At 47.4% G+C, this 24,172-nt stretch overlaps 4 protein-coding genes across 7 annotated transcripts in view; 2 read left to right on the plus strand and 2 right to left on the minus strand.

Annotated features, from left to right (window-relative positions):
• The window catches only part of LOC122622637 (ankyrin repeat domain-containing protein 50), a 26,641-nt gene extending 17,950 nt beyond the window's left edge, over window positions 1-8,691 (plus strand). The window contains exons 2-6 of the mRNA XM_043801235.1: window positions 1,430-7,043; window positions 7,126-7,436; window positions 7,500-7,683; window positions 7,744-7,999; window positions 8,068-8,691. Of these exons, the coding sequence (XP_043657170.1) occupies window positions 1,586-7,043; window positions 7,126-7,436; window positions 7,500-7,683; window positions 7,744-7,999; window positions 8,068-8,251 (6,393 nt within the window). The 5' untranslated portion in view covers window positions 1,430-1,585 and the 3' untranslated portion in view covers window positions 8,252-8,691. The remainder of the gene's footprint in view (window positions 1-1,429; window positions 7,044-7,125; window positions 7,437-7,499; window positions 7,684-7,743; window positions 8,000-8,067) is intronic.
• Window positions 8,294-11,565, minus strand: LOC122622638 (protein C12orf4 homolog). The gene is made up of 3 exons (XM_043801236.1): window positions 11,289-11,565; window positions 9,933-11,232; window positions 8,294-9,873 (listed from the first exon to the last, which is right to left on the minus strand). The coding sequence occupies exons 1-3, from the start codon at window positions 11,473-11,475 to the stop codon at window positions 9,753-9,755; spliced, it is 1,608 nt and encodes a 535-aa protein (XP_043657171.1). The 5' UTR covers window positions 11,476-11,565; the 3' UTR covers window positions 8,294-9,752.
• Window positions 11,566-12,499: 934 nt separating this feature from the next.
• LOC122621177 (heterogeneous nuclear ribonucleoprotein A1) lies at window positions 12,500-17,766 on the minus strand. Of its 4 annotated transcripts, none has more exons than XM_043798952.1 (6): window positions 17,588-17,766; window positions 16,552-17,029; window positions 14,706-14,878; window positions 14,344-14,641; window positions 13,996-14,086; window positions 12,500-13,628 (listed from the first exon to the last, which is right to left on the minus strand). In XM_043798952.1, the coding sequence occupies exons 1-5, from the start codon at window positions 17,633-17,635 to the stop codon at window positions 14,013-14,015; spliced, it is 1,071 nt and encodes a 356-aa protein (XP_043654887.1). In that variant the 5' UTR covers window positions 17,636-17,766; the 3' UTR covers window positions 12,500-13,628; window positions 13,996-14,012. The 4 variants fall into 4 exon arrangements, with proteins under 4 accessions (XP_043654887.1, XP_043654886.1, XP_043654889.1 ...); XM_043798951.1 differs by having other exon boundaries at window positions 16,552-17,041; XM_043798954.1 differs by lacking the exon at window positions 17,588-17,766 and adding an exon at window positions 17,183-17,330.
• A 313-nt stretch (window positions 17,767-18,079) lies between these two features.
• LOC122621178 (zinc finger protein 330 homolog) lies at window positions 18,080-19,344 on the plus strand. Its single transcript, XM_043798956.1, has 2 exons — window positions 18,080-18,639; window positions 18,785-19,344. Exons 1-2 carry the CDS (start codon window positions 18,148-18,150, stop codon window positions 19,238-19,240), a joined length of 948 nt encoding a protein of 315 aa, XP_043654891.1. The 5' UTR covers window positions 18,080-18,147; the 3' UTR covers window positions 19,241-19,344.
• The last annotated feature ends 4,828 nt before the right edge of the window (window positions 19,345-24,172 follow it).

The following is a 24,172-nucleotide window of genomic DNA, read 5'->3' on the forward strand; positions in this document are numbered from 1 at the left end:
TTGCGGTCAGGAAGTTGATGTGTCGCCAGTCCGGAGCATTTCCATTTGACTTTACTGCTCCTGCTCCCCGTTTCCCCGTTTCACCCTTTGCCCAGTGCCTGCTCCCTGTTGCCTGTTATCCTGTCTGTCTACCTGGACCACCCCAGTCGTCCCGTCATTCCGGCACCCGTTCAATCAATGGATTTTACAGCTGACTTGCCAATATTATGGTAATCCATCGTCGTCGCTCCTTTCGTCGCTGTCATTTTGGAAATGGCTTTCCCCCGCTTTCCAGCAGGCGCAAATCATTCATTTCACTTGGCCCGGATTTTTTACGGCAAGGGTTTTGTGGCCTCGCCATCAGCGGACCAAGAGTACGTGCTGAATTTGCTCCATTTCTGCTGGAAAGTTGCACAACAAGCGTGCTGGGACGTATCATTAGTTACATTGCAAAGTCCCCATGCCCATCCTCATCCCCATCCCCGCCAGACGTGGACACACGGCGACTCAACGAGTAAATTGAAGTTTAAAATAAAAACTTTGTGGCATCAAGAACATTATTTACACAGCGCTGTGAGGTGGTGGTCCACACATTCTACTACCAGGAGCTCCTCCACAACGACGCACATAAATGGCATATAAGCTTAGATATGGCAACAGCCACAGAAAAAGCAGAAGCAAAAGCCCCAAGAACGAAAGACACTGCGCGTAAAGACAAGCGCAGGAAAAATGATGACAAGTATATGTATTTTTGTGTGCACAGCCAGTGGGCGTGGATGATGTGGGCGTGGATGTGGGGGTGGCTGTGGATGAGGTGAATGGCTGGAAGCGGGATGGGACCAGAGCTGCCAAAGGGTTAAAAATGTATAGAAATCAGGTCAATTGTTTGCAGGATGTTAAAAAAGTGAAGCCACTGGAAAACATGGCAGAAGAAAGTGCTAGTTAAGTTCAAGTGATGGCACATAAAAGCTAAAATGTGGAAGGATGGTAAAAGGTAATTTCAGTTATCTTAAGGATATAATGAAACTAACGAGGGAGGAGATTACAAGGATGAAGCAGTCTTAATAACTTTAATGATCCGTTGAAATTATGTACTGGGTATAATCATTGAAAGCTTCTCCCTGTTCTTAAATTTAAATTTCAAAAACTTGTAAATTAGTTTGGCTGAACCGACGGCGTGGTAAATCAGTGTTTAGGAGTGAAAAGTTAGCAATTTCGGTACCCAAGAGTATAAAAGTCAATGAAAACTCAATCAAATGAATTGGTAATCAAATTAAAGTGCAATTTACCGAACTACCCAACGTGTTACCCAACATGAACTGATCTCCCCATGAAATGCAATTAAACCATTTGGCATTCGCTTGCAACGATTAGTTTTGCGAGTGGCCTGCATATTAAAGTGATAACACTAAACCCATTTCCATTTCCATTTCTCCCTCTCCTCTTGCAGCCAACCGAGAAGCGGCTTAAGTGAAAGGCAGACACACAGAGCCAGCAGAGGCAGAAGCCAACGAACCCGCTTCTGGGAGCAGACAGTCAGACAGGCAAACGGATTACGCACATCCTGCAGAGCAGCCAGCAACCAGCAGCCAGCAGCCAAGCCACAATGTCTAAGCACACGGACAACGATAATCTGCGCAATGACATCTACGAAAATCTGCCCTGTCAGGCGATGTACAACGATTCGGTGCGCAAGATGCAGCAGCAGAAGTCATCGACGCAGACAGCCAGCAGCAACCACAACCCCAATGCCAACTCCATTGGCAACTGCGACTCCACGCCGGCAATCAACAAGAATCATCCGCCGCCAACAACAACAGTCAACAACCTGCCCAAGGAGATGCTGTATGCCACACCGCTGCGAAAGTCCGATCGCTACAAGAGCGGCGACAGGACTCGCCACGTGGCCACTGGGAATGCGGAGACGAAGCTGTCCAACTACCGGGACTCGAATCGATTAGCCAGTGCTCGCAACGGAAATCCCGTTCAGGTCACCGATCTAGATGCGGACGAGGACGACGGCCAGGGCGATGGTGTAGATGGCTGTGCCTCCACCAGCGCCCTAGTCGGCGGCTCCAAGTACAGCAATCAGCCATCAGTTGGCACAGCCAATCAGCATCTTGAGGATCGGCGCATTCTCAACTTCCTCAAGGACACCACGCAGCTGCAGAAGAAGCTGGAGATCACCGGACGCGACTGTCCCAACGCCAGTTTTTCAAACCTGGCACGTGAGGAGCACTTCGCCAATCTGGTGCAGCAAAACTTTCCCCAGGATGTCGCCACTCACCACTCAAATGGTGAAACCAATGGCGGTTCAGCGCCAGAGGAGGATGGCCAAGAGGCAGCTGGTGGATTGAAGACCCAGCCAACTGAGGATACCGATGGCAACCTGGAGGCACTGATGCAACGCAAGGTTTCCCCGGACAAGGAGGTCAATGGACTGGTTCACGGTGCAGGCCTGGAGCCAAACAATCGCATCGTGAGCACTGTTTACATCCATCGCGAGTGGGTGCTAAAGAAGATTGCCCTTTGCCTGGAGCAACGAACGGCGGGAAAGAAGGCAGGAGCCGTGGCTCTGGGAGGAGCAGCTTCCTCCAGCTACGTATCCGCCAGGGCCAAGGCGGCGGCTATATCGAGCTCTAGCTACAATGGCTGCCTAGTGCTTGGTTCCAATGGCTCCGGCAAGACCTCCATTTGCCAGGCCATCATGAAGGGCAACTCGGGAACCAAGGGCATACTCAACCGTAAGCTGCTGGCCTGCTACCTCATCGAGTCCCAGAATCCGGAGTGCCACAGCCTGTCGCTTTTTATGCGAAAGATCGTGCTGCAGCTGCTCAGCCATGCCTCGTTGATCAGCCGGGATGAGAGCCAGCGGATCATCGACGAAGGATTCTCCTTTCTGCGCGACGAAGCCCAGCAGCAAGAGTTCAAGCTGGACGAGGCCATGAACAACATCAGTCTGAGTGAGAATGCCGAGGAGCTGCTGATCGAGGAGCTCAAGAGGGGAGCCAGCGAGTGCGACACCAAGGAGCTGGACAACTTCCAGTCGCAGCGCACCTCCACAGTCAACAAGGCAGCCAGGACGAGCCTGACGCGCCAGCAGTCGGAGCCGGCTCCGTTGCAGGTCGTGGATGCAGTGAATCCGGACGAGAAGACTGGCTTACTGCCATACGGCACACATCCACCGAAAAGGGCCTCCCGGGAACGAGGTGATGCAGCTGATGCCGAGCAGGACAAGGACATGGGCAGCGAAAAGGAGCAGAAGCAATCTCAGGAACCCAAGGAGACGCCCAAGTCGAGTCCGGCGAAGAGCAAGTCAAAGATTCCCGTCAAGCGGGGTCGTTCTGGCAGCGGTGTGTTATCGCCCTCTAAGCTGGCCACCATCAGCAATGGTGGCCAGTCCATTCAGCAAGGTGGTGGCGAGGATATAGCCGATCTCAATACTGACCAAGAGAAGCATGAAATCGAAGCGGCCATCAAGGATGACAAGGTGGAGGAACCACAATGCAACAACGAAGACAAGGAGGAAGACAAGCCCGAAGCGGACAAGGAACTGAATGACCTACTTAAAGAGGAGTTGGATAAATCCAGTCAGGAGCCCAAGGAAGAGGAGACCAAGGAAGAAGCTACAGCGGATTCCAGTGCGGAACCCCTTATTGATTTCTCAGAGGCCAAAGTTAATGGCAAACAGGAGGAACAGGAGGAACCACAGCTGATACCACCTGTTCCCGGAGAGAAGCCCAGAATGAGCACCAACACCCTGCCCCCACCACTGCCTAAAACAAAGAGCTGTCGTACCATCATAGCGGATGGCTATTACGAACTGCTGCTATCCAATCCGGAGATCCTTGAGTGCCTCAATGTGGACAACATCGAAAAGAATCCGGATGAGTGCTTCAAAAAGGCCTTCTTGTTTCCCCTGCTGGAACTCACTCCTCCAAAGACGGCATTACTGCTGCTGATTGATTCCATCGACGAGAACTACATCAACGAGGGCAACCTCATCTCCACCTTAAAGGGCGGAAGGGGCACTGTCACCAACCACAAGAGTCGTAATGTGGCCGAGCTGCTGTCAAATCACATCCACCTGTTTCCCAAATGGCTATTCCTTGTGTGCACCACCAAGAAGCAGACCAAGCAGATCACCAAGATGTTCACTGGTTTCAAGAAAATCACGCTGGATGATCTGCGCAAGTCCCACGTCGTCAAGGACGTCCAGGAGTACATCATCAACCGCCTGAATTCCGACTTCAAGGATAGCATTATGCTGACCAAGGAGATAATCGAGTCGCTTCACCAGCTTTACATCAAGTCGAATGGCTGCATCCTTTATCTGGAGAAGGTCCTTCACGGCATCAAGGATAACTTCTTCAGTTTCCGGGAGATAAAGCTGATCCCCTGCACTCTGAACGGCCTGTACTTGTACATCTGCCAGAAGTCCTTCAACAAGAAGCAGTATATGAAGATCCGACCTCTGCTAAATGTCCTGCTAGCTTCCTCCGGCTACGTGGACAAGCTCTTCCTGTTCAACTGCCTGCGCACCCACAACTACACGATCGATTGCCAGGAGTTCGAGAAGCGATTGCAGCTGATGCGCAACATTCTGGCCTACGATTCTAATGCCCAGCGCCTGAAGATCTTCCACAACTCCTTTGCCGATTGGCTGGTGGACGTCAAGTTCGCCACGAAGAAATTCATCTGCGATGTGAACGAGGGTCATGTGATGATCTCCATGTACTACCTACTAGTTGCGGATACCCTCTGTGCGAACACAGTTCGAAGATTTGCCTACCATCTCATTAGATCGGGGGAGTATCTCACCAGTCGGCACGTGGACCTGGATCTTATTCTGATGTTGCTGGAATCGAGGCTCAATTTAAGTGACTGCTTCTACACGAACCAGATGAACTGTTGTGCCCAGTGCGAGCACGATTTCAAGTACGACGTCAATTTCCTGCCCAAGACGAGGGCCATGTTGGAGCGCTTCTTGGCCAGCGAGCTGAGCGAACCCTTCGCCCAGTTCCTGTGCGATTTCTTTAAGCCCAGCCTGCCCACAGACGCCAAGATGCTGAAGCTGCTCATTGAGACGGGCATCAACAATGCCGAATCCCAGAACTCCTGCGAGTCGTCGCTTATGTCGCCGGAACTCTCTGAGAAATCGCAAAACATTGACTTCGAACTGGCGGATCTGCTGTTGTCCAGCGAGAAGAGTTGCCTGATGGAGACCCAGCGCGCTGGCAGTCCCTCGGAGCACAGTGAGCCACCAGCCGAGAGTCAGGATGAGAATGCCTCGAGCACGTTGCACCAGCTCTCCGATTCGCATCACATTGAGCTGCACAAGGGCAAGGCTCTGATCCACATCCTGGCCAACGATGGCAATCATCAGCTGCTGGAGAGGGCCCTCAATGCCTGCAAGAGTCCAATCGATCTGGAGATTGAGGACTACAATGGTCAGACTGCCCTGAATATCGCCGCGCGGAACGGACACCTCGATGTGGTCAAACTGCTCCTAAGCTTCTCCCAGCCCTGCAACGATGGAACTGGTCGGATGAAGCGGGTGGATGTCAACCATGCCGATCGCGATGGTTGGACTCCACTGAGATCCGCCTCCTGGGGTGGACACAGTGAGGTGGTGCGTCTACTCATCGCTCAACCAGCCTGTAAGATTGATCTTGCGGACAAGGAGGGGCGCACCGCCTTAAGGGCCGCCGCCTGGAGTGGACACGAGGATATCCTCAAGCTGCTGATTGAGTCGGGAGCTGATGTAAACTCAGTGGACCGGCAGGGGCGCACTTCTCTGATTGCTGCCTCCTACATGGGTCACTATGACATCGTGGAAATTCTGCTGGAAAACGGTGCTAATGTCAATCACTTGGACCTTGATGGACGCAGTGCTCTGTGCGTAGCCGCCCTGTGCGGATCCTCAGGATATAGCAAGGTTATATCCACGCTGCTGGATCATGGCGCCAATACGGATCAGTTGGACAACGATGGCATGTCGCCACTTCTAGTCAGCTCCTTCGAGGGCAACGCCGAAGTGTGCGAGCTGCTTCTGGAGAACGCCGCAGATCCGGATCTCGCCGATTTCATGGGTCGCACTCCACTGTGGGCAGCCTGTACCGCAGGACACGCCACCGTGGTGAAGTTGTTGCTCTTCTGGGGCTGCGGAATTGATTGCATGGACTCCGAGGGACGAACGGTGCTAAGCATTGGCGCCGCCCAGGGAAATGTGGAGACGGTAAGGCAACTGCTCGATCGGGGACTGGATGAAACGCATCGGGATAATGCCGGATGGACACCACTGCATTATGCCGCCTTTGAGGGATTCCACGAGGTGTGCATGCAACTGCTGGAGTCGGGAGCCAAAATAGACGAGTGCGACAACGAGGGCAAGACCGCCTTGCACTTGGCCGCTCAGGAGGGACGTCTCCATTGCGTTCAGGCTCTGCTGGACATCCACTCTAGTTTTGTGGACCAAAAGGCCCACGATGGAAAGACTGCCTTCCGGCTGGCTTGCCTGGAGGGCCACATGGACACGGTGGAGTTTCTGCTGAAGTTCTGCTGCGATGTGAACTCCAAGGACGCGGACTCGCGCACCACCCTCTACATTCTAGCGCTGGAAAACAAACTGGACATTGTCAAATTCCTGCTGGACATGACCAACGTGGATGTCAACATTCCTGACAGCGAGGGCCGGACGGCTCTGCATGTGGCCGCCTGGCAGGGACATGCTGACATGGTCAAGACTCTGATCGAGGCTGGAGCGGATGTGAACTCCATGGACCTGGAGGCCCGTACGCCATTGCACTCGTGTGCCTGGCAAGGAAACCACGACGTGATGAACATCCTCCTGTACTACGGTGCTCTGGCTGATCATGCCTGCAAGCAGGGAGCCACTGCCTTGGGTATATCGGCCCAGGAGGGACACGAGAAGTGTGTCATTGCCCTGCTCCAGTTCGGAGCTAATCCCTACAAGTCAGACCACTGCGGACGCACGCCCATTAAGCTGGCAGCCAAGTCAAGTCGCACCAGCATCCTGAAAATCTTCGAGAGCTACACCAAAAGTAAGAGTTCACCGCGCAGGAGAAGTCTCTTGCTCTGTTACTAATGCTTTCCCTTTTATCCTTTTCCCATTTCCGCACGTAGATGAAGCTAGCAATCCCAACGAATCCAAGTTCCATGCCCATGCCAGCATGCTGAGATCTCCGGATCAGCCACCGGCTCTGCCACTTCACCAGAACCTGGCCCCGTATCCGGCTCATGCCTCCGCTTCGTCTGTTTGCTCGGCAGCCACCACGGCCACCGTGCACAATGGCAGCCACCTGCACGTACTCAATGCCTCCAGTTCCACGCACAGCTCGAACAACTTCTATCAGAACACCATGCAGTCGGACACGAGCAGTTTGCATAAGCGCAAGAGCGTCATCTCTAGTCAGTCCACGGGCAGCAGCAATGATGTGAGTATCCTTTAAGATAAATGTCATGTGATCCCATCGCTAATCTCTTGGAATCCCCCACAGCAAGCGCCGCTTACCTTCACACAGCAATTGCAGCGACAAAGCAAACTCAGCTCACGCAATAATCTGATGGTCAACTCGAAGCACGCTTCTAGTTCGGGAGCAGCAGGACACAAGTCCAGTGGTGGAGGCGGAGGTGCTCAGCGGCACTCTCAGGTTCTGCCCGATCTCAGCGAGCATCAGCTTGGTATGTCGAACAGTATTTTTATAGTCCACAGTCGAGCTAACTTTATTGGCTTTTAAATAGCATCCAACATGACCAACGAGGCGGACATGTACGACATGGAGTGCATGTCGCCGCTGTACGCCACGCCCCCTCACTCGCCCAGCAGCGAATTGAGTTCACCCGGCCAACTTCCGGGTCTGAATGCCTTCGTGGACGATGAGAGGGCCGGAACCAGCAGTGGCGGAGGTGCCAAGCTGCCGGATAATCATTTCGCGCGAGACACGCACATGCGTATTATTCTGGGCAACCTCAAGGAAAACCAGCCCAGTTCCTCGGGGTAAGAAAAGCTAAAACTGAATAATTCAACATCAATGAACTTATGGGTTTTTTTTGTTTCGCCACCAGCAAAAGCAAGCGCAGCGGAGTATCCAGCAATCCGGCAATGCGGCTCATCCGCAGTCGCTTTGATGCCGCCTCCCAGTTGATCCGGCGCACCAACAACATACTCTCTTCCAGCAGCAATCAGGGCTCCTCCAGCATTGGCGTCAAGTCGGGCACCTTCCAGTGGCGCAAGGAGAGTCAAATGTAAACGCAGCGGATACCATATTAATGTGCTCCCCGAAAACTCACACCTTTTGGCACCAAAACATCCACTTGCATACTCAACCCTTAAATCGTAACTTATTTGAGTTTATATACCTTAGTACTTTTGATAAAGTATTTGTTTTTTGTGATAGTTTCAATTTTAGTAAACTTTTTAATATGTTCTGATTTAACTAAATATATTTAGGCATACTACCCATACGAAGTAGTTTAAGGCATGCGCCAGGTATTAAGCTAAAACCCCATATATAGAATACTTCATTACATTTTTGGCATGCGAAGTGTAGCACATTCTTCTTCAATGTAGCAAAAACTAACGAAATTTAAATAGATCACGACACGAATGTATACTTAAGAGAGCTCAGACCACAGCACTGTTCTCAGAATTAATTTTAAAGTATTTATTAAATCACCTTGCGTAAGACAGAGCATCGGCTTATAATTTAACTATAATATATAATTTCTACTGGAACATGCGTCCCCAAGAGAAGGGAACATGCTCTGAAGGCCATACTACTCCTTTGCGCATTTATTGGCAATCGGCTATAGAAAAGTAATTTATTTATACGAGCTACTTTACCAATTAATTACGCCGTTTATGTCAATTCTTTTAATCCAGTTCCCCGCAAGACCAAAAAACCGATTATCCCTTCCCACAAGTTGCTTTCAATGGCACAACAAAGATCCCAGAGATACGATATATGTGTATTATATTGCTCGCACCTAAAACTCAAAGCGGTCCGTTCCTGTACCTTAACACTTGTCACTAATTTTATGTAACCCTTAAGCCGGACAAACCAATCAAATACACAACTGAAGCATTAATTAAATATTTTCTGAAACTCTACTCCCACTGCAAAGCAGCAAATCACAGACACAACAAACAACGCACTGGGCTAAATCCAAAAAAAAGAAAATCGAAACATAGTTAAACAGCGAAATGTTAATGAACATAAAGAAACCTAATTATTGTTAACAAACCTATAACATACCGCAGAATACAATTGTTTAGATATACATAAATATATATTTCAAAAGCATATTTACAAGTTAATGATCAGAGTTATTCAAAGTATCATTATAATCGTAATAGATAACCGAACAGACTAAAATACAATCCACAGAGATACACACATAACACATAACGAAATGCGTGGGGGTTCGAAACCAAAGATAAACATTTACATTTGGAAGTAATATACACATGATACCTATGCCTAACATATAACTATATATATGAGAATATGTACTTATACATTGTAGTGTTGTAGTTTTGAAAAGGTTGCGATGAATTATTGACAAAAATTGATACAGGAACATTTACAGAAAATTCTGAGTGTGTTGAAGTTAAAACAACTTTTTGAGCGAAGCGACGAATAACGAAGCATATACATACATATATAACTCTGAATCTGAATAAAACTGTATATTCATACAAATAATTTAAAGTCTTTTTCAAAGTTTCGGTTGAGGAATGTGTTCGCAGTCTACTTGCTGGTGTCCACAAGTATTTTCGGATTGGCCACGTGAAAAACGCTGGGAACCATTCCCGCCAGAGTGGTGAACAAACTTTCCGATATGTCATCAGGCAGTAGCAATTGCAGGGTGCTGAAATTGGCAAATCAATTAGCAAGATCGTTCCCACATTCGAAAAGCTCAATACCCACCTTAACTCAGCTCCGCCCCACGATGCAGATTCTATCATAAAACCCTTGGCGCACTTAAACACCAGCTCCGCTCTTCTGATGCACCACTGGACAGTCATGTCCTCGCTCATCTCGTGGCGCAGCAGAGCCGGAATGGTCAGCGTGGTTATGTCGTGTCTGCTAGCTGTCTTCAGGATGTTGCGCAAACCCAAGATCACCGGATGTCGCGAGTTGATCTCACTGGGACTGTTGATGGGCTCGTCCGAAATCAGGTGGAAAATTACGTGCGTTTGCGAGAGATTCGAGTGTTTTGTGATGAAGAAGTCGCCTGTTTTCAGTCTGGGCACGCTCTTCTTGGTCGGAGAGGTTGTGGCGCTGCCCTCGGCACTGCTGTTGCTAGTACTACTGCCACTCGAGTCTTCAGTGCTCAGATTCTTAATCTGCTTCTCGATCTTCTCCAGCTGAACGTCGATTTGCTCAAAGTGGAACTCGGTGGACTTGTTGGCATTCTTAATGATATTCTTGTTGGCCTGGGCCTGAATCGAAGGAGTCAGCACGACGACGCCGCAGAGTGAACTGGAGTACAATCCCAGAGCCATGTTAAGGCCATTGAGACTCTCCTCGGCGTGCAGCGGACTACAGAGCTCCGTGACATTGGCACTTAGAATGCGTATGTTGTGCATGTGCTTCAGCTGGGAGCCCAGGTGAATGGTGAAACTCTCCTCCATTGATGGCTGTTGCGAGACGAACATCGAGGAGCGGTTGCCCAGCGGCGTGGCCACCGGCGACACTTGAAACATCTGACTGACTTGACTGGTGATCCAATCCCGGTACTCGTTCTTCTGATGACCTATCATTGCCTCCAGCTCGGATTCGTATCGCTTCCGCACATAATTCTGCGTGGTGTACTGCTGGGCCAGCAGATTGTTGATATCCTCCGAGGTGGTGGTGATGTCCAACTGGTTTATCTGGCTATCCATCTCCTGCTGCTGGGAGTTGTTCAGAGTCTCCACCTCGCTGTCCATGTGCTCGGTCATGTCGGACACCACCTTGGCATAGGCTCGCTCTCGCTTAAGTATGTCCTCCAGGGACGAGGAGTGCACCAGGCGATGGAAGCTCTGGGCGAATATATCCGCATCGCTGGGACCCACACGATCGGCAAACTGCAGCAGTTCCTCCTTGTACAGCCGCTCTGTGTCCCGTACAATGGCCTCGATGTCCAGCTCCTCGTTGGCCGCCTGATTGAGAAGCTTTTCGGCATGGTCGTCCAGGAAGTTTTGCTGCTCCGTGTCCACGAATTTCTGCAACTCCGTTTCCAGGTCTAATTGGAATTGCACGAATATAGTTGGTACTCGATCCCTATGAGCTGATACTCACTAATATTCTCGTCTAGGTATCGCATCATGGGGTCCATCTGGGTGGGCGCCATCAGCTGGGTCACACACTCCTCCAGATTCTCCTGGTCAAAGGGAAAAGTGATGTCCAGCCGGGATTCGCAGTCTTGGCCTTCATGATTTTTGTACTTGTACACAAAGGGCAGCGTGCGAGTGGCAGTGGAGTCCATTTCAAAAGCCTTTAGTCGGTGTTTTAGTTAGTTTAATTCATTAATTCGCAAGTTAACGCCCCCCGTCCAAAAGAAATGCAATTAGTATGACTGCACTGCGACCGCTTAAATATACCACATAAAACTTATTCACCACTTAGTGAAGACTCGAACCAACCACAATGTGATACACTGCCCCAATTTACGTAGTATTTATGCTTTCAATTGGCCTGACAAAATGAATTATGTTTTTAGAACAACATTAAGGCTTTTCCATTTAATTTGTAGTTTCACAATAGTCAATGGCTACATTACCAATGCTAAAAGCACTGTTCAAACACCCTTAGCATTCCCCATTTGCTCACTATGGTGAAATTCAAATTCAAAACAAAAAGAAAAAACATTTGGTCTTCTGAAATTTCTTTATTCAAAAATTGTAAAAATTATAATAAATGCAATTTAAATAAAATAAAAAATAAGAGTCATATATTTACGGTGCTTCAGAGGAATAAACCGCTCAACATCCTCCATTTTCAAGGGCGACGAGCCGACCAATCCCGACCACCTGAAAGTTACAACTTTTCCGGATTTGGGATCTGCGGAGGATAACTTACCCAGGAGCAACCGAATCCCAGCGACGGAGTTGCAAGCAAACGCGGGCACCTTCTGTGGCTGCTTTCAGTAGCGCGGCGGCCGTCTTTCAGCGCTCCGCAGCATACTTTTCACAGCCAACTTGCAACAGAAATTACAATAATATACATGGTTGTAAATGACATGGTACAGGAGGAGGCGGGTTCAAATCAAATAAAAGGGGAGTGATTCCTGTTAAGCGAGTGAAAAGAGAACTCTCGAACGACGTTAATGGCCCGCCCACAACAACAAATGCTATAGTTCACATAGTACAAGAGTTTCTTGGCTGGCATTTGGACTTGGTCCTACTTGCTTGCTCCTTTTTTTTACCTCTGCAATATACTCCGAATACCTCTTTCTGATCGAGATCCTTTTGCTGCACCTGCTGCTACAGAAATATAGAAAACTACAAGGCTTTGACTTAGCTATATAGTTTTTGTTCTTTCGACATCAGTTTACATCAATTGCTGGACACTTGTGTATTTTTGCATCTTGTATTTTTTAGCTACATTAAAATGTAAATTTTGTTAAGTATAATTGCGCTGACTCCTCAGACAGACTGCTTGCTAAAAGGTATAAATTACATTAAGTGTTGTGGTTTGTTGATCGGTTACATCTAAACAGCGGAAGAGGTTATATCCATGTCGACACTTATTCAAAAATCTAAGTATCTAGATCTAGGTTCCTCCACCCACACACGGTCAGGGGTTCGCTTAGAACTTGAATAGTAAAATTATTAAGTCTAGGGCAGCGTGCGGATGGATGCAGAAGTCGCCCCGCACGCTCTACTCGATTTAATTCTATGAGAACTTAGCCTAGTAAAGTTGTAAAATGTAATACATGTTTTCATATATTTTGTGTTTTCTGCTCTGATTATCAAAAGTTGCCAGCAGCCGGTGGACTGGAGGAGCTGTCTACATACAAATAAACATATCTCTCGGCTGCCGCCTTGAAGTTTTACATAGCTGATTCATTTATGACTGGTTTTAAATAGGGTTGCGTTACTTGTGTGGTGGAGATACAAATGTTTGGCCTGTCGTCGGCTTTGTTGCTCTAATTACAATGTTACTTAACTTGGTTGCTACAATGTGAAATTATAGATTACAATTCTATGGGTATTGGATAGTTTTCGATGCGAATCTTAATAATCAATCAATCACCGTGTGCAAAGACAAATCGAACGGAATCCTGGCCAGCTGCTGTGTTCGTGTACTGCCACTTGCTGTGTTTCTTCTGATTAGCTCACACACTGCTCTGCACTGCACTGTACTGGGTACTGGTCTGGTCTGGCTTGGTACTGATCTCTCTTTCTGTTCTAATCCAAGACTGAACCAAACTCCTTACGACTTCACTGCACTGCACTGCACTGTTCCTGATCAATCAATCTGCTCTCCTCTCTTCTGTAATGTTTGGTTTGTGGTGCTCGGAAAACTTCTTAGGTCTATGAACGTGCGTTCATACTTGTTCATATTGATCATTGAATTGCGTATCGTTTACTTGACTTTGAATTTTGGGCTTATACTGAGCGACTCTTACTTTATCACCTATAAAATGTCGATAAATGAGAAACGTTATTTAAAACAATTGGTATGCAAAAGGGGGTTCTTAATTGGTTGATGGGTTTTTGTTCTCTAAATACTTTAATGTGTAAATACGTATTTAAGTTGGTTGAGTAAGGTGGGTCGGACTGTCTCAGCCGTTATGCTTTTTGGTCTCAATATGCTGTTATATAAACTACCAAAACAATGCCGATAAGGGCGCTATTAAAAAAAAAGCACAACATATGATTGCCAAATCAAACAAAAGATTAATGGTCATACGGGATAGATTAGCGTTTGGTTGGTTAATGGTCTGACTTCGCCTTGGACTATGTATATCTAGGTGTTAGTAGTGGTTATTTGGATGTCTCACCTCGTCTGGAATCTCTCTCAATATCTTCGGTTGTTGCCACCGTTATTGAAGCCCTGATTGTTGCCGCCATAGTTGCCTTGATTGCCACCGCCTAAAAGAAAACCCAGGATCGTTAGGAGCACATCCAATCGTTGTCTTTCTAGTCTAGTTTCTACACCACACTGGTGGTGACTATTCATGAAAAATTTTTAACGTGGCTGCGCATAGCGAAGGCCATTTTCGGTTGATCTCAAAGCGTTTAATAAGCTAACTGCTAAACTCTATCGACGCTCTAAAAGTTAGGTGTCAGGGTACTGTGTCTCGTTATCCAGTTGGTATCAATACAGCAATGGATGTTCTATTGCTTACCTGCTTTGAATCCACCACCTCCTTGGTAGGGTTGCATGCGGTTGTTGTTGAAGTTGCCACCACCTCGCTGTGGGCCGCCGCCATAGTTCTGCTGGTAGCCTCCAAAATCATTGCCACCATTGTTCCAGTTGTTGCCGCCGCCACCAAAGTTGCCGCCTCCATTGCCATTGTCCCACGGATTGTTATTGCCCCAGCTGTTGTTGCCACCGCCATAGCCGCCGCCGCCGCCACCGAAACCGTTGTTGCCCCAGTTGTCGTTACCCCCGCGGTTGTTGCCCCAGTTATTGCCACCGTTGTTCTGCAATGTCAATTAGCCGGTCATAAGCCACAATGCGAATTGAAGGCTATTATTAAGTTCTTACCCAGTTCCCGCCATTCTGGTTGCCGTAGTTGCCACCGCCCATGTTTCCGCGGTTTCCACCGGCTCGACCTCCCGGACCACCTCGTCCACCACCACCGCCCTGCTGGTCATTTTGCTTGGGCAGTGCCTTCTTCACGTCCACCATTTTGCCGTTCAGCTGATGTTGCTTTTGCACTGAAAAGAGGTAAGTAAAGCAAGCTATTAGTGAGGTTCGAAACTTAGGTTCCCTATACGGCGCATCCGGAGGATAGTGTGCCATATACTCTTTCATCATTGGTGCACATACACCACCAACAACATTAATATAATACTGGCTGGGATTTCATCTTACAGTCACAAACGCCGCATGAGCACATCAAACATTGCTATGCGGAGCTGGGACTGTGGAATCATAACTACAATTGAGAGATATACGCTAATACATTCACCATTCGGTGCATTTTATGTGCAGTTGTAACGAGGCTGCGTGTTACACAGAATTGGTTTTAATATACATTCGCATAACATAGCTTAGCCGACGCTTCAATTCATCTCACAGCGTTAAAAAAAAAACTATACAGGCGACTGATTCAAGCCCGTCAATTTGTCAGTACTGTGATGTCCACGAAGGAGCTCTTCCTGTTTAATATGTTCGATAATCAAGGTGATAGTGTGCCTTATACTCTTTCATCGTTGATGCACGAAGAGCACCAACAACACGATATAATACTGGCTGGAATTTCATCTTACAGTCACAAACGCCGCACGAGCACATCAAACATTGCTATGCGGAGCTGGGACTGTGGAATCGTAGCTAAAATGAGGATAGATTTTCACGCTAAGTAAAATTCACCATTCGGTGCATTTGATGTGCAGTTGTAACGAGGCTGCGTGTTACACAGAATTGGTGTTAATATACATTCGCATAACATAGCTTAGCCGACGCTTCAATTCATCTCACAGCGTTTAAAAAAAAACTATACAGGCGACATTTTCAAACCCGTCAATTTGTCAGTACTGTGATGTCCTGTTAAATCAGTTCGATAATCAAGGTGATAGTGTGCCTTATACTCTTTCATCATTGGTGCACAAACACCACCAACAACCATAATATAATACTGGCTGGGATTTCATCTTACAGTCACAAACGCCGCATAAGCACATCAAACATTGCTATGCGGAGCTGGGACTGTGGATCAGTTTCTATAATAACAATTAATTGTACAATTGTAACGAGGCTGCGTGTTACACTGAATAGGCGCAATGCTTACATTCGCATAACATAGCTTAGCCGACGCTCTTATTCATCTCACAGCGTTTAAAAAAAAACTACCCTGGCGAGGGTTTCCAACCAGTTAATTTGTCAGTACTGTGATTTCGAGGATACATTTTTAGATTCAAGCTATAGTGTGCCAAATACTCTTTCATCGTTGATGCACGAAGAGCACCAACAACACGATATAATACTGGCTGGGATTTCATCTTACAGTCACAAACGCCGCACGAGCACATCGAACATTGCTATGCGGAGCTGGGACTGTGGATCGCACCAAATTATGTATATATTATAAATGCATTCGTTTAGCCGACACTGAGGGACATTTACAAGAAGCCTTACAATTTGCCTCAGACTGATTGAGCTATAAATTAGGGGTTGTTGCAAGCCAAGCCGTCGGTTTGGTGGCTGTTACACAAACGCAGCAGTGCACAAATGGGGTTCAAATCTAAAATTAACATCATAAGATGCGTATTCCTTTCCTATGAATCGAATCTGTATTGTATAAATCTAACCATATGGTACTGTACTTATCCTAGGATGCTACTTTGAAACATTCTTAAACCTTAATATGAAAAATCCTTCTACTTACACACAACTTTGTCCACGGGATCGTAGTCGTCGAACTCGACGAAGGCGAATCCACGCTTCTTGCCAGTCTCCTTGTCCATGACGATGTTGATGTCGACGATGTTGCCGAAGTGCTGGAAGTAGTCCCGGATGCACTGCTCATCATGGTCGTCCTTGAGGGCGCCCACAAACAGTTTCTTTACGGTGGCACCGGCGTTCGGGGAATCGATGTCCTGGCGGGGAACAGCCCGCTTGGGCTCCACCACTCGACCGTCGATCTTGTGAGGACGCGACTTTTGCGCCTCATCAATCATGCTCGAGTGGGAATAGGTGATGAACCCGAAGCCACGGGATCGCTTTGTGCGCGGATCCTTCATGACCACCACGTCCACGATGTTGCCCCATTTCTCGAAGTGCGCCTTCAGGTTCTCGTCGGTGGTGCGGTAATCCAGGCCACCGATAAACAGTTTGCGCATATGCTCCGGCTCGGTGATGGAGTCCTGAGGGAATTCCTAAATTATTGATTATATCAATAGCCGTTCTTAACCTCACTTTCCGCCCGTGAGACACATGCGTAATTTTCAAAATGGCGACCGGTAGGGCGAGCCACTAGTTTGCAAGAAATTTCTAAACTCTTTATATGCACTACTTACATCATCATCATGGCCATTGGAGTTGCCGTTCTGGTTCGAGTTCACCATTTTATTAATGCAAGTTTTAAATTAATTTTACTCTAATTATATTTGCCGTTTGCAAATGGAGAACTTCCCGACACACGCGGCGAATGAAAAAATTGAATGCAATGTGACCGTTTTCAGAAACAGATATAAGCCAGCAGCAATTTGCTATAAGCGATAAACGATAAGCAAGACGACGAGTACCCTTAACCATACTATTACAATATTTTACCCTTCTTTTTAACCTTGCGTCAAAAATGCATATATGTATGCATTTTTGAACACGCCTTTACATTAAAAAGTTAAAACGGCAAGAAATGCTTAATAAACTGGGGCTTTTGGTCGGCAGTTCGAAATTACGATGTTTTGTACGCAACTTACATCGTCATCTTCATGTTGACCGTTGTTCCAGTTGTCGTGACCACCCATTTCGCAGCACTTAGTTGTATCTTAACTGCACTGATATAATATTTCTTAGCAAAATATATGAAAATATTCCGACACTAGCTGTAGCCGACTTTTCCTTAAAGTGAAAATATATTTCACTGTGACATTAAAAGCCGTATATAGATTTTTGTCGACAGACCTTAGGACAACTTTTACGAAATACCAGTAAGGAAATTCGGCTACACTATCCAGTTTAACCGCAGACATTTATGACTTGTTTCCATTGAGAATCTATTTTTAATTATTTGACGAGGATAATGCCATTGGTATACAGAAATTTGAACATTTAAGACTTTGTATTATTGTTTACTTGCATTTTACCTATTGCAAGTGAATTTTGCACTATGTTAGCGTAATTATAGCTAGTTTCAAGATGTAGCTACATATTTCGGCGGTAAATTCGAAAGCTTTTTGTGGTATTTTTCGGCGCACCTGCTGCAGCCACATTGCCGCACACGTAAGGAAATAAGTTTTCCAGTTGTTCGATTTCCAAAATGCCGAAAAAGAAGACTGGGCAACGTAAGAAGGCCGAGAAGCAGAAGCTGCGTCTTAAGGAGATCCGCAGCAGGGAGGTGCCCCTAGCGGATTTGCCCTGCAATGCGCCGATGGAATGCGACAAGTGCGAGAAGAAGCAGAAGTCGAGGGCCTTCTGCTATTTCTGCCAGAGCATTCAGAGATTACCCATTTGCGCCCAGTGCGGGAAGATCAAGTGCATGCTGAAGACCGGCGACTGTGTGGTCAAGCATCCGGGTGTCTACACCACGGGCCTCGGAATGGTGGGCGCCATCTGCGACTTCTGCGAGGCGTGGGTCTGCCACGGACGCAAGTGTCTCCAGAACCACGCCTGCACGTGTCCGTTGCAGAATGCAACCTGCCTGGAGTGCGAACGCGGTGTCTGGGAGCACGGCGGCCGCATCTTCAAGTGCTCATTCTGCAATGGATTCCTGTGCGAGGACGATCAGTTCGAGCACCAGGCCAGCTGTCAGGTGGGTTACCAAATCATCTTCCAATTTGCAAGCTAGTTGGGACTTGTAAGCTAAGAAATTTGTAAAATACCCAATAAGTTTTGTTTCCAACTTCTTTATGAGATTCCTATAACACCTTTTGGTAAATCAATCCATTCAATTACAGGTGCTGGAGTCGGAGAACTACAAGTGTCAATCGTGCAACAAGCTGGGCCAGTACTCCTGCCTGCGCTGCAAGACTTGCTACTGCGAGGATCATGTGCGTCGCAAGGGCTTTAAGTACGACAAGAACAAGCCAATTCCGTGCCCCAAGTGCAACTACGATACCTCGGTGACCAAGGACCTCAGCATGTCCACGCGGTCGCACAAATTCGGTCGCCAGCAACAAGGAGGCAACAGCGACGACGAGGAGGGTTACGGTGGATACTATGGAGCCAGTGGCAGCGGCTATTATGGTGGTGGTGCCAGTGGTGGCTACTCCTACGGCGACGATGATGATGAAGACGAGTCCGATGGAGACTACGAGGATGAAAGTGATGAAGACGATGATGATGATGAGGAAGAGGACGAGACTACGGAAAGCGAACCGGAGAAGGAAACCGACAAAAAGGCCACCAAATAAGGCTGAATTGTTTATATACTCGTATATGGCTAAGTGAGCGAGTTCTCGGCTGTGCACTCGTTGCTCTCAATGTAATAGGGAAATAAATTCTTTGTCAAATTGTAGAGCTTCCAAGTAGCCATTCTCTGTAATGCAACAAGCTGCAAGTGGGCTTTGGGCCAAAGTCGAAAGGTAAATGCGCCAACAAATGTGTACCAAAATTTCACGAGAGAGGATAACTGCGGAGCTGAGGGTGCGGATTGGAAATGGGAATGGGTAGGGAGGAGCAGCAGTGCCAACCCATACGCATATGATGATGGCGATGCCAACGGCTCTGCCAACGCCAACTTCTCTGTTGATAGACTCATCCATCTCCAATCCACTTACGAGCGCAAATATTTACACAATTTACTCGAAAACGGAGGTATGAGCATATAATATTTCCAAAAACGATGGCAAACACACCACACACACCCAGAGAAAGACACGCACTTCGGCATTTGGGAATGTTTGGCAGTTAGGCAGAGCGGAACAGCAACAGCAATGGGTGATGGGTGATGGGTGATGGTTGCTGGGCGATATGGGGGGCCATAGGATGTGGGCTGGATGTGGACGAGCCCATCATCAGGCTGAAACATTTTAGGCATTGCAAATCAATGAGCGGCTCGATGGAGGAGGGGAGGAGCATAGTTCTTCTGCATATGAATGAAATCATATGTGGCGTTACTTATGTAGGCGAGTCCTGGGCGAGGATGTGGACGAATTGGGTCGGGACTGGGTGAGTGAGTGGCAGGCAAATCAACTGTGTACATAATACAGATTAGTGTGAGAGGATATGGGATGCACATACAGCTGCGGTCGTAATAATAGTCCTTGAGGTTCATCATAATATAATTATAATCATAATATACAACTCAAAGCTAAATATAGTATAAAATATAAAATAGTTGTAAGGCTTATTTGCGTCTCTATATTTCCTAAAAATTCCTCTTCACTTCTAAACTTTACTTATGAACTTTAAAGATAGATTGATACATACCCTTGGTATCCTTTTTCTTACCCCCTGCTGTGGTTACTTACACGACCATAGTTATGTATAGATCGGAGCAGCTTAATGGCTGCCTGCCAGCATTTGTGTCTGCATTTCAATCAAAATGGCCTGTCTATTCCGGCCGAGGCGATGTCCAAGCCATTGGAGTTAGGGCTACTCAACAAAATTAGAAACGGGGTGGCTTACGCTTATGGGGGCAAGATGGAGGGGGTGTGCCATTTATGGACTACGGACCGTGGGCAGTGGGCAGTGGGACTGTGGTGGTCAGTGCCAAACATCAATAATAATTTCATAAATGTAATCAGAGAGAGGCAAACAAGACCGGAGTCGAGTCACAGTGATTGAGCTCTTAATTGCACTGCGATATTAATCCCTGAGCCCACTCTGTCCAGCCAATTTGGTCACTTCCCATCACGATGACCGCTTTCATTAGCCGGAGTGCATTCTCAATTACCAACAGATGGAGGGGTCTCGGGTTTAAAGTCTCGCTGGATTCTCGCTCAGGATTCCGAAGAAAAAACCCGCAAACTCTAATCACTTCCGATCAGCATTATCTATTGCTTGTTTATGCAATGGCAATATTTTCGTCAGCCAAAGTCAAGCCATAACAAAAACACAGCCATGACCAAGGATTAAGGTGGGAAAATCCTGTGGACAATCCGAGGAACACGTGGAAAAGTCAAAAACTGCGGCTTATGGCCAAACGCAATTAGCGTTAATTACGATGGAAAACAGCCGGAGCGGCACAGCTTCCCATGGCTACGGGTTAAGGGTCTCGGGATTCAGGACTCTGGGATTGCAGGATTCAGCAGGTCCTTGCGGCCACTTGAAGTTTAATTTAATTTCTTCTTGCGGCTGCCGCAGCGTTGCTCGCTTCAAGTGATTGCGCCATGGGATTGGATTGGACAGGATTGGGTGGGATGGTCTAGGTGGGTTAGATAAGGTGCGGGTAGTTCCTAACGTCATCATCAACATCAGCCAAAGCCACATCCACATTCACATCCACATCCACTTTGCCATCGACGTTCGTCAAAGCTAGCGATGATTGATGGTGCGTAATTTGGAAAATTAGAACCAGGATACGCAGCGAAAAAGGGGTGGCTCTCGTTTTCAGCATATTCCTTTTTTTTTATTTCGGCCCCTGCTAATGTTGTTGGCACAACAAGGTGTGTCCTGGTCCGATTGCCGCGTGTCCTGCCGCCGTTCGCCGCTTGCGGACGCGTGTTTTGCGTCCAGCAAAGTAGCGCGTGGTTATTAGAAAACAATTTAATTAAATATTCACTTGAACCGGCAACACCAACAACGTGGTCCGGTGGAAAAGCGTAGGCAGTGGCACCGAGATGGCCTCACTTTCCCATCATAAAGCGCTCAAACAATGGCCATCAATATTAAACGATGTTGTTCGGTGTCCATTTAGAGCGCTCCAGCTCCAGTCGCTCGTCCTTGTTGTTTTAGCCGTCCTCATTGGTCCGTGATGTAATGTGAGAAAGTTTTTTCTGTTTTCTATTTTCTGTTTTTTTCTGTGTTCAGGGGATGGAATGGGAACCCAAGTTTTTGGTCGGTGCTTTTCGTCGGAGGTAGGCCTTTGATCAATTTCGTCCTGTGGGCGAGTCCCTGAGAATAAGTTCTCAACATAGCGACGGGTTAATTGACCCTTACTTTCCCAAGGGAAAAGCTGCGGCAACTGATTTATAACCAAGCTGTATTATTATATTTGTAAGTGGTAATTTATATAAATATCGTACTACAGATTGTTCATAAACACCGCTTAAAGTTCAATTAGAATTAGCACAGCAGCTCGCATGATCCTTACGGAAAGCTGTTAAAAAGTCATCGCCATCGAGTCGGAAAAGTGCTTCCTCCAGATGCGCCGCACTGCACCCGCACAGCAGGACGGGATGAAGGCAGAAGCCACTGAATCGGGAAAGCGACACCAGGCGGACCGCCCGCACACACAAGCGGCTCAATGGAGAATGGAGAAGTCACGGCAGGACAATGGGAAAGTCGTTGGCTGTCTAATTGCATCAGCGGCGCTTCCCTGGGCACGCGACCCTGTGCGCCTCACCTGCAATTAAACTGTCGCATTAGGAGCAACATGCACGGCTCTTCGCCAGAAATTCAAAGTGATGACGCAGCCCGAAAAGCGATTCCGGAACACAATCGAATGGCCTGGTTGGGGTGGAGGTGGTTGTTGGCATGTAACAATTGAGGGTCACGTGTCGGCGGGTGGAGGGATGGAGGGGTGGAAAGTGTGGCAAAACTTGGACCTGAAACGACCTTCCACCAGCCAAAAGTTTGGCTTAGGGATTAGCCGCACGCTGTGTCGGTGGTTTCTCCATTGTGTTTGCCAACGCAGTTACATACTTTGCACCCGGCAAGCCGCCTAATGAAAGCAAATCTCCGAATTAATTTCAAACGAATTTGTTTTGATGCCACGATAAGCCGTCATCTCAACCGACTGGAAAAAAGGGGCAGTCGCAGGAAGCTTGAAATCAGGGCAGCGTTTGCCATTTAGCCCACTGAGCCCACTGATTTCGCCCATTCTGGCCCGTTTTGATTTCAGTCAATAGCCCGGCGGGCTGGCACTTGAGCGGCGAGACGCGCAGCTCTGCCATCGAGCGAAACTGAATTTTGCAATACGCCCGAGGGTCCTGGTTCGAACTCCACTTCCCCGTGCCCCATCTCCACCTCCACCTCCACCTCCACCTCCACTTACTACACTTCATTCCACTCACCCACACACGCGCGCGCGCTTTGCATTACAATTGGTAAGCGGGCACGCCCACCCCCGCGGCCCACGCCCCCGGCGTGCTACAGTTATTAACCTCAGCTTACACTGGACTACAAGGAAACATGTATTTAAGCTCCAGAGTGCGCGAGTTCTTTACGTTTTTTAGAGTGAGCAGGAAAAAAACTTAACATGCTCCACAGTTCTCTACTACTTTATTATTATTATATATATATTTAATCTATATTTGCACAACTAGAATCTTTAGCTTTATATTATTAAGCAGTTTTATAGTATAATCCCATCATTATTCTCATCAGTAATCATTTTAAGTAAGATATTCTAATATTTTGCAGTAATAAAGTTCGTTCACCTGAATATCATTTGTAAAATGTACCTTGATACATTATAAAAAGCTGAGAACTTTCAGATTTACTGCCCCAAGTTTGTGTTGGCCAGTGTAGTTGGCCTGCGGCTAACAGTGTAATTAAAGTAGTTGCGGTCGATTGTAATAAGGGCGATGATGATGCCCATGATTATGATGACCCGCACTTGTCGTGAAGCACCAGTTCAAGCGGCCTGGGAATCTATTTGCTCGCACATCCACATTACATGTCCTGGATTACGAGTCCTGGCACTTGTCCTTCCAGCGGCCGCGTGCTCTGCACGTGAACTGCCATGAATAATGATCTCAATCTCGCATGCAATCGGCGGTGGGAAAACTGTGGAAGCGTCACCTTCTCACAGGCCAAAACAGCACTCATCAGCGGGCCATTATACTAGATGGCTAAATTATTTATTGTCAACAGCTATGTATGGTCGAGAAATCGAATTTATATATGCCACTGGGCCATTGTCTTTGTATCTGTCTCTGCAGCAACTCAATGTCAAGATTAATCGCCAGCTGTGGGACGAGGCTGGCGGACAGGTAACCCATCGAGCGAATCAAGCAAATCGAGCCAGACCAGGAGTCAGACTTCTATATGTCGGGTATATGCCGGTTATTTGCCGGGGGTAACAATGAAATATTGAAATGAAAAAAATTTCAAGTTCGGCAGCTTGTCAAGTGGCACTTGTCGTCAGTTGAACGTCACGGCGTTCGGGCACTTTGTCAATTCAAGTGAAATTTTTATTAATTTCGTTTTTTAAAGCGTATGTATGTACGCGTTTGTAT

This window comes from Drosophila teissieri, chromosome 3R (genome assembly GCF_016746235.2).
Source record: "Drosophila teissieri strain GT53w chromosome 3R, Prin_Dtei_1.1, whole genome shotgun sequence".
NCBI lineage: Eukaryota > Metazoa > Arthropoda > Insecta > Diptera > Drosophilidae > Drosophila > Drosophila teissieri.

Coding starts and splice junctions, on each gene's coding strand:
- LOC122622638 (XM_043801236.1), bottom strand. CDS start 11,475: ATGGACTCCACTGCCACTCGCACGCTGCCCTTTGTGTACAAGTACAAA. Junction 11,233..11,288: donor ATACCTAGACGAGAATATTA/GTGAGTATCAGC, acceptor AATTCCAATTAG/ACCTGGAAACGGAGTTGCAG. Junction 9,874..9,932: donor TGGGGCGGAGCTGAGTTAAG/GTGGGTATTGAG, acceptor TGCCAATTTCAG/CACCCTGCAATTGCTACTGC.
- LOC122621177 (XM_043798951.1), bottom strand. CDS start 17,635: ATGGGTGGTCACGACAACTGGAACAACGGTCAACATGAAGATGACGAT. Junction 17,042..17,587: donor GTCAACATGAAGATGACGAT/GTAAGTTGCGTA, acceptor TCAATAATTTAG/GAATTCCCTCAGGACTCCAT. Junction 14,642..14,705: donor ACCAGAATGGCGGGAACTGG/GTAAGAACTTAA, acceptor TTGACATTGCAG/AACAACGGTGGCAATAACTG.
- LOC122621178 (XM_043798956.1), top strand. CDS start 18,148: ATGCCGAAAAAGAAGACTGGGCAACGTAAGAAGGCCGAGAAGCAGAAG. Junction 18,640..18,784: donor AGCACCAGGCCAGCTGTCAG/GTGGGTTACCAA, acceptor ATTCAATTACAG/GTGCTGGAGTCGGAGAACTA.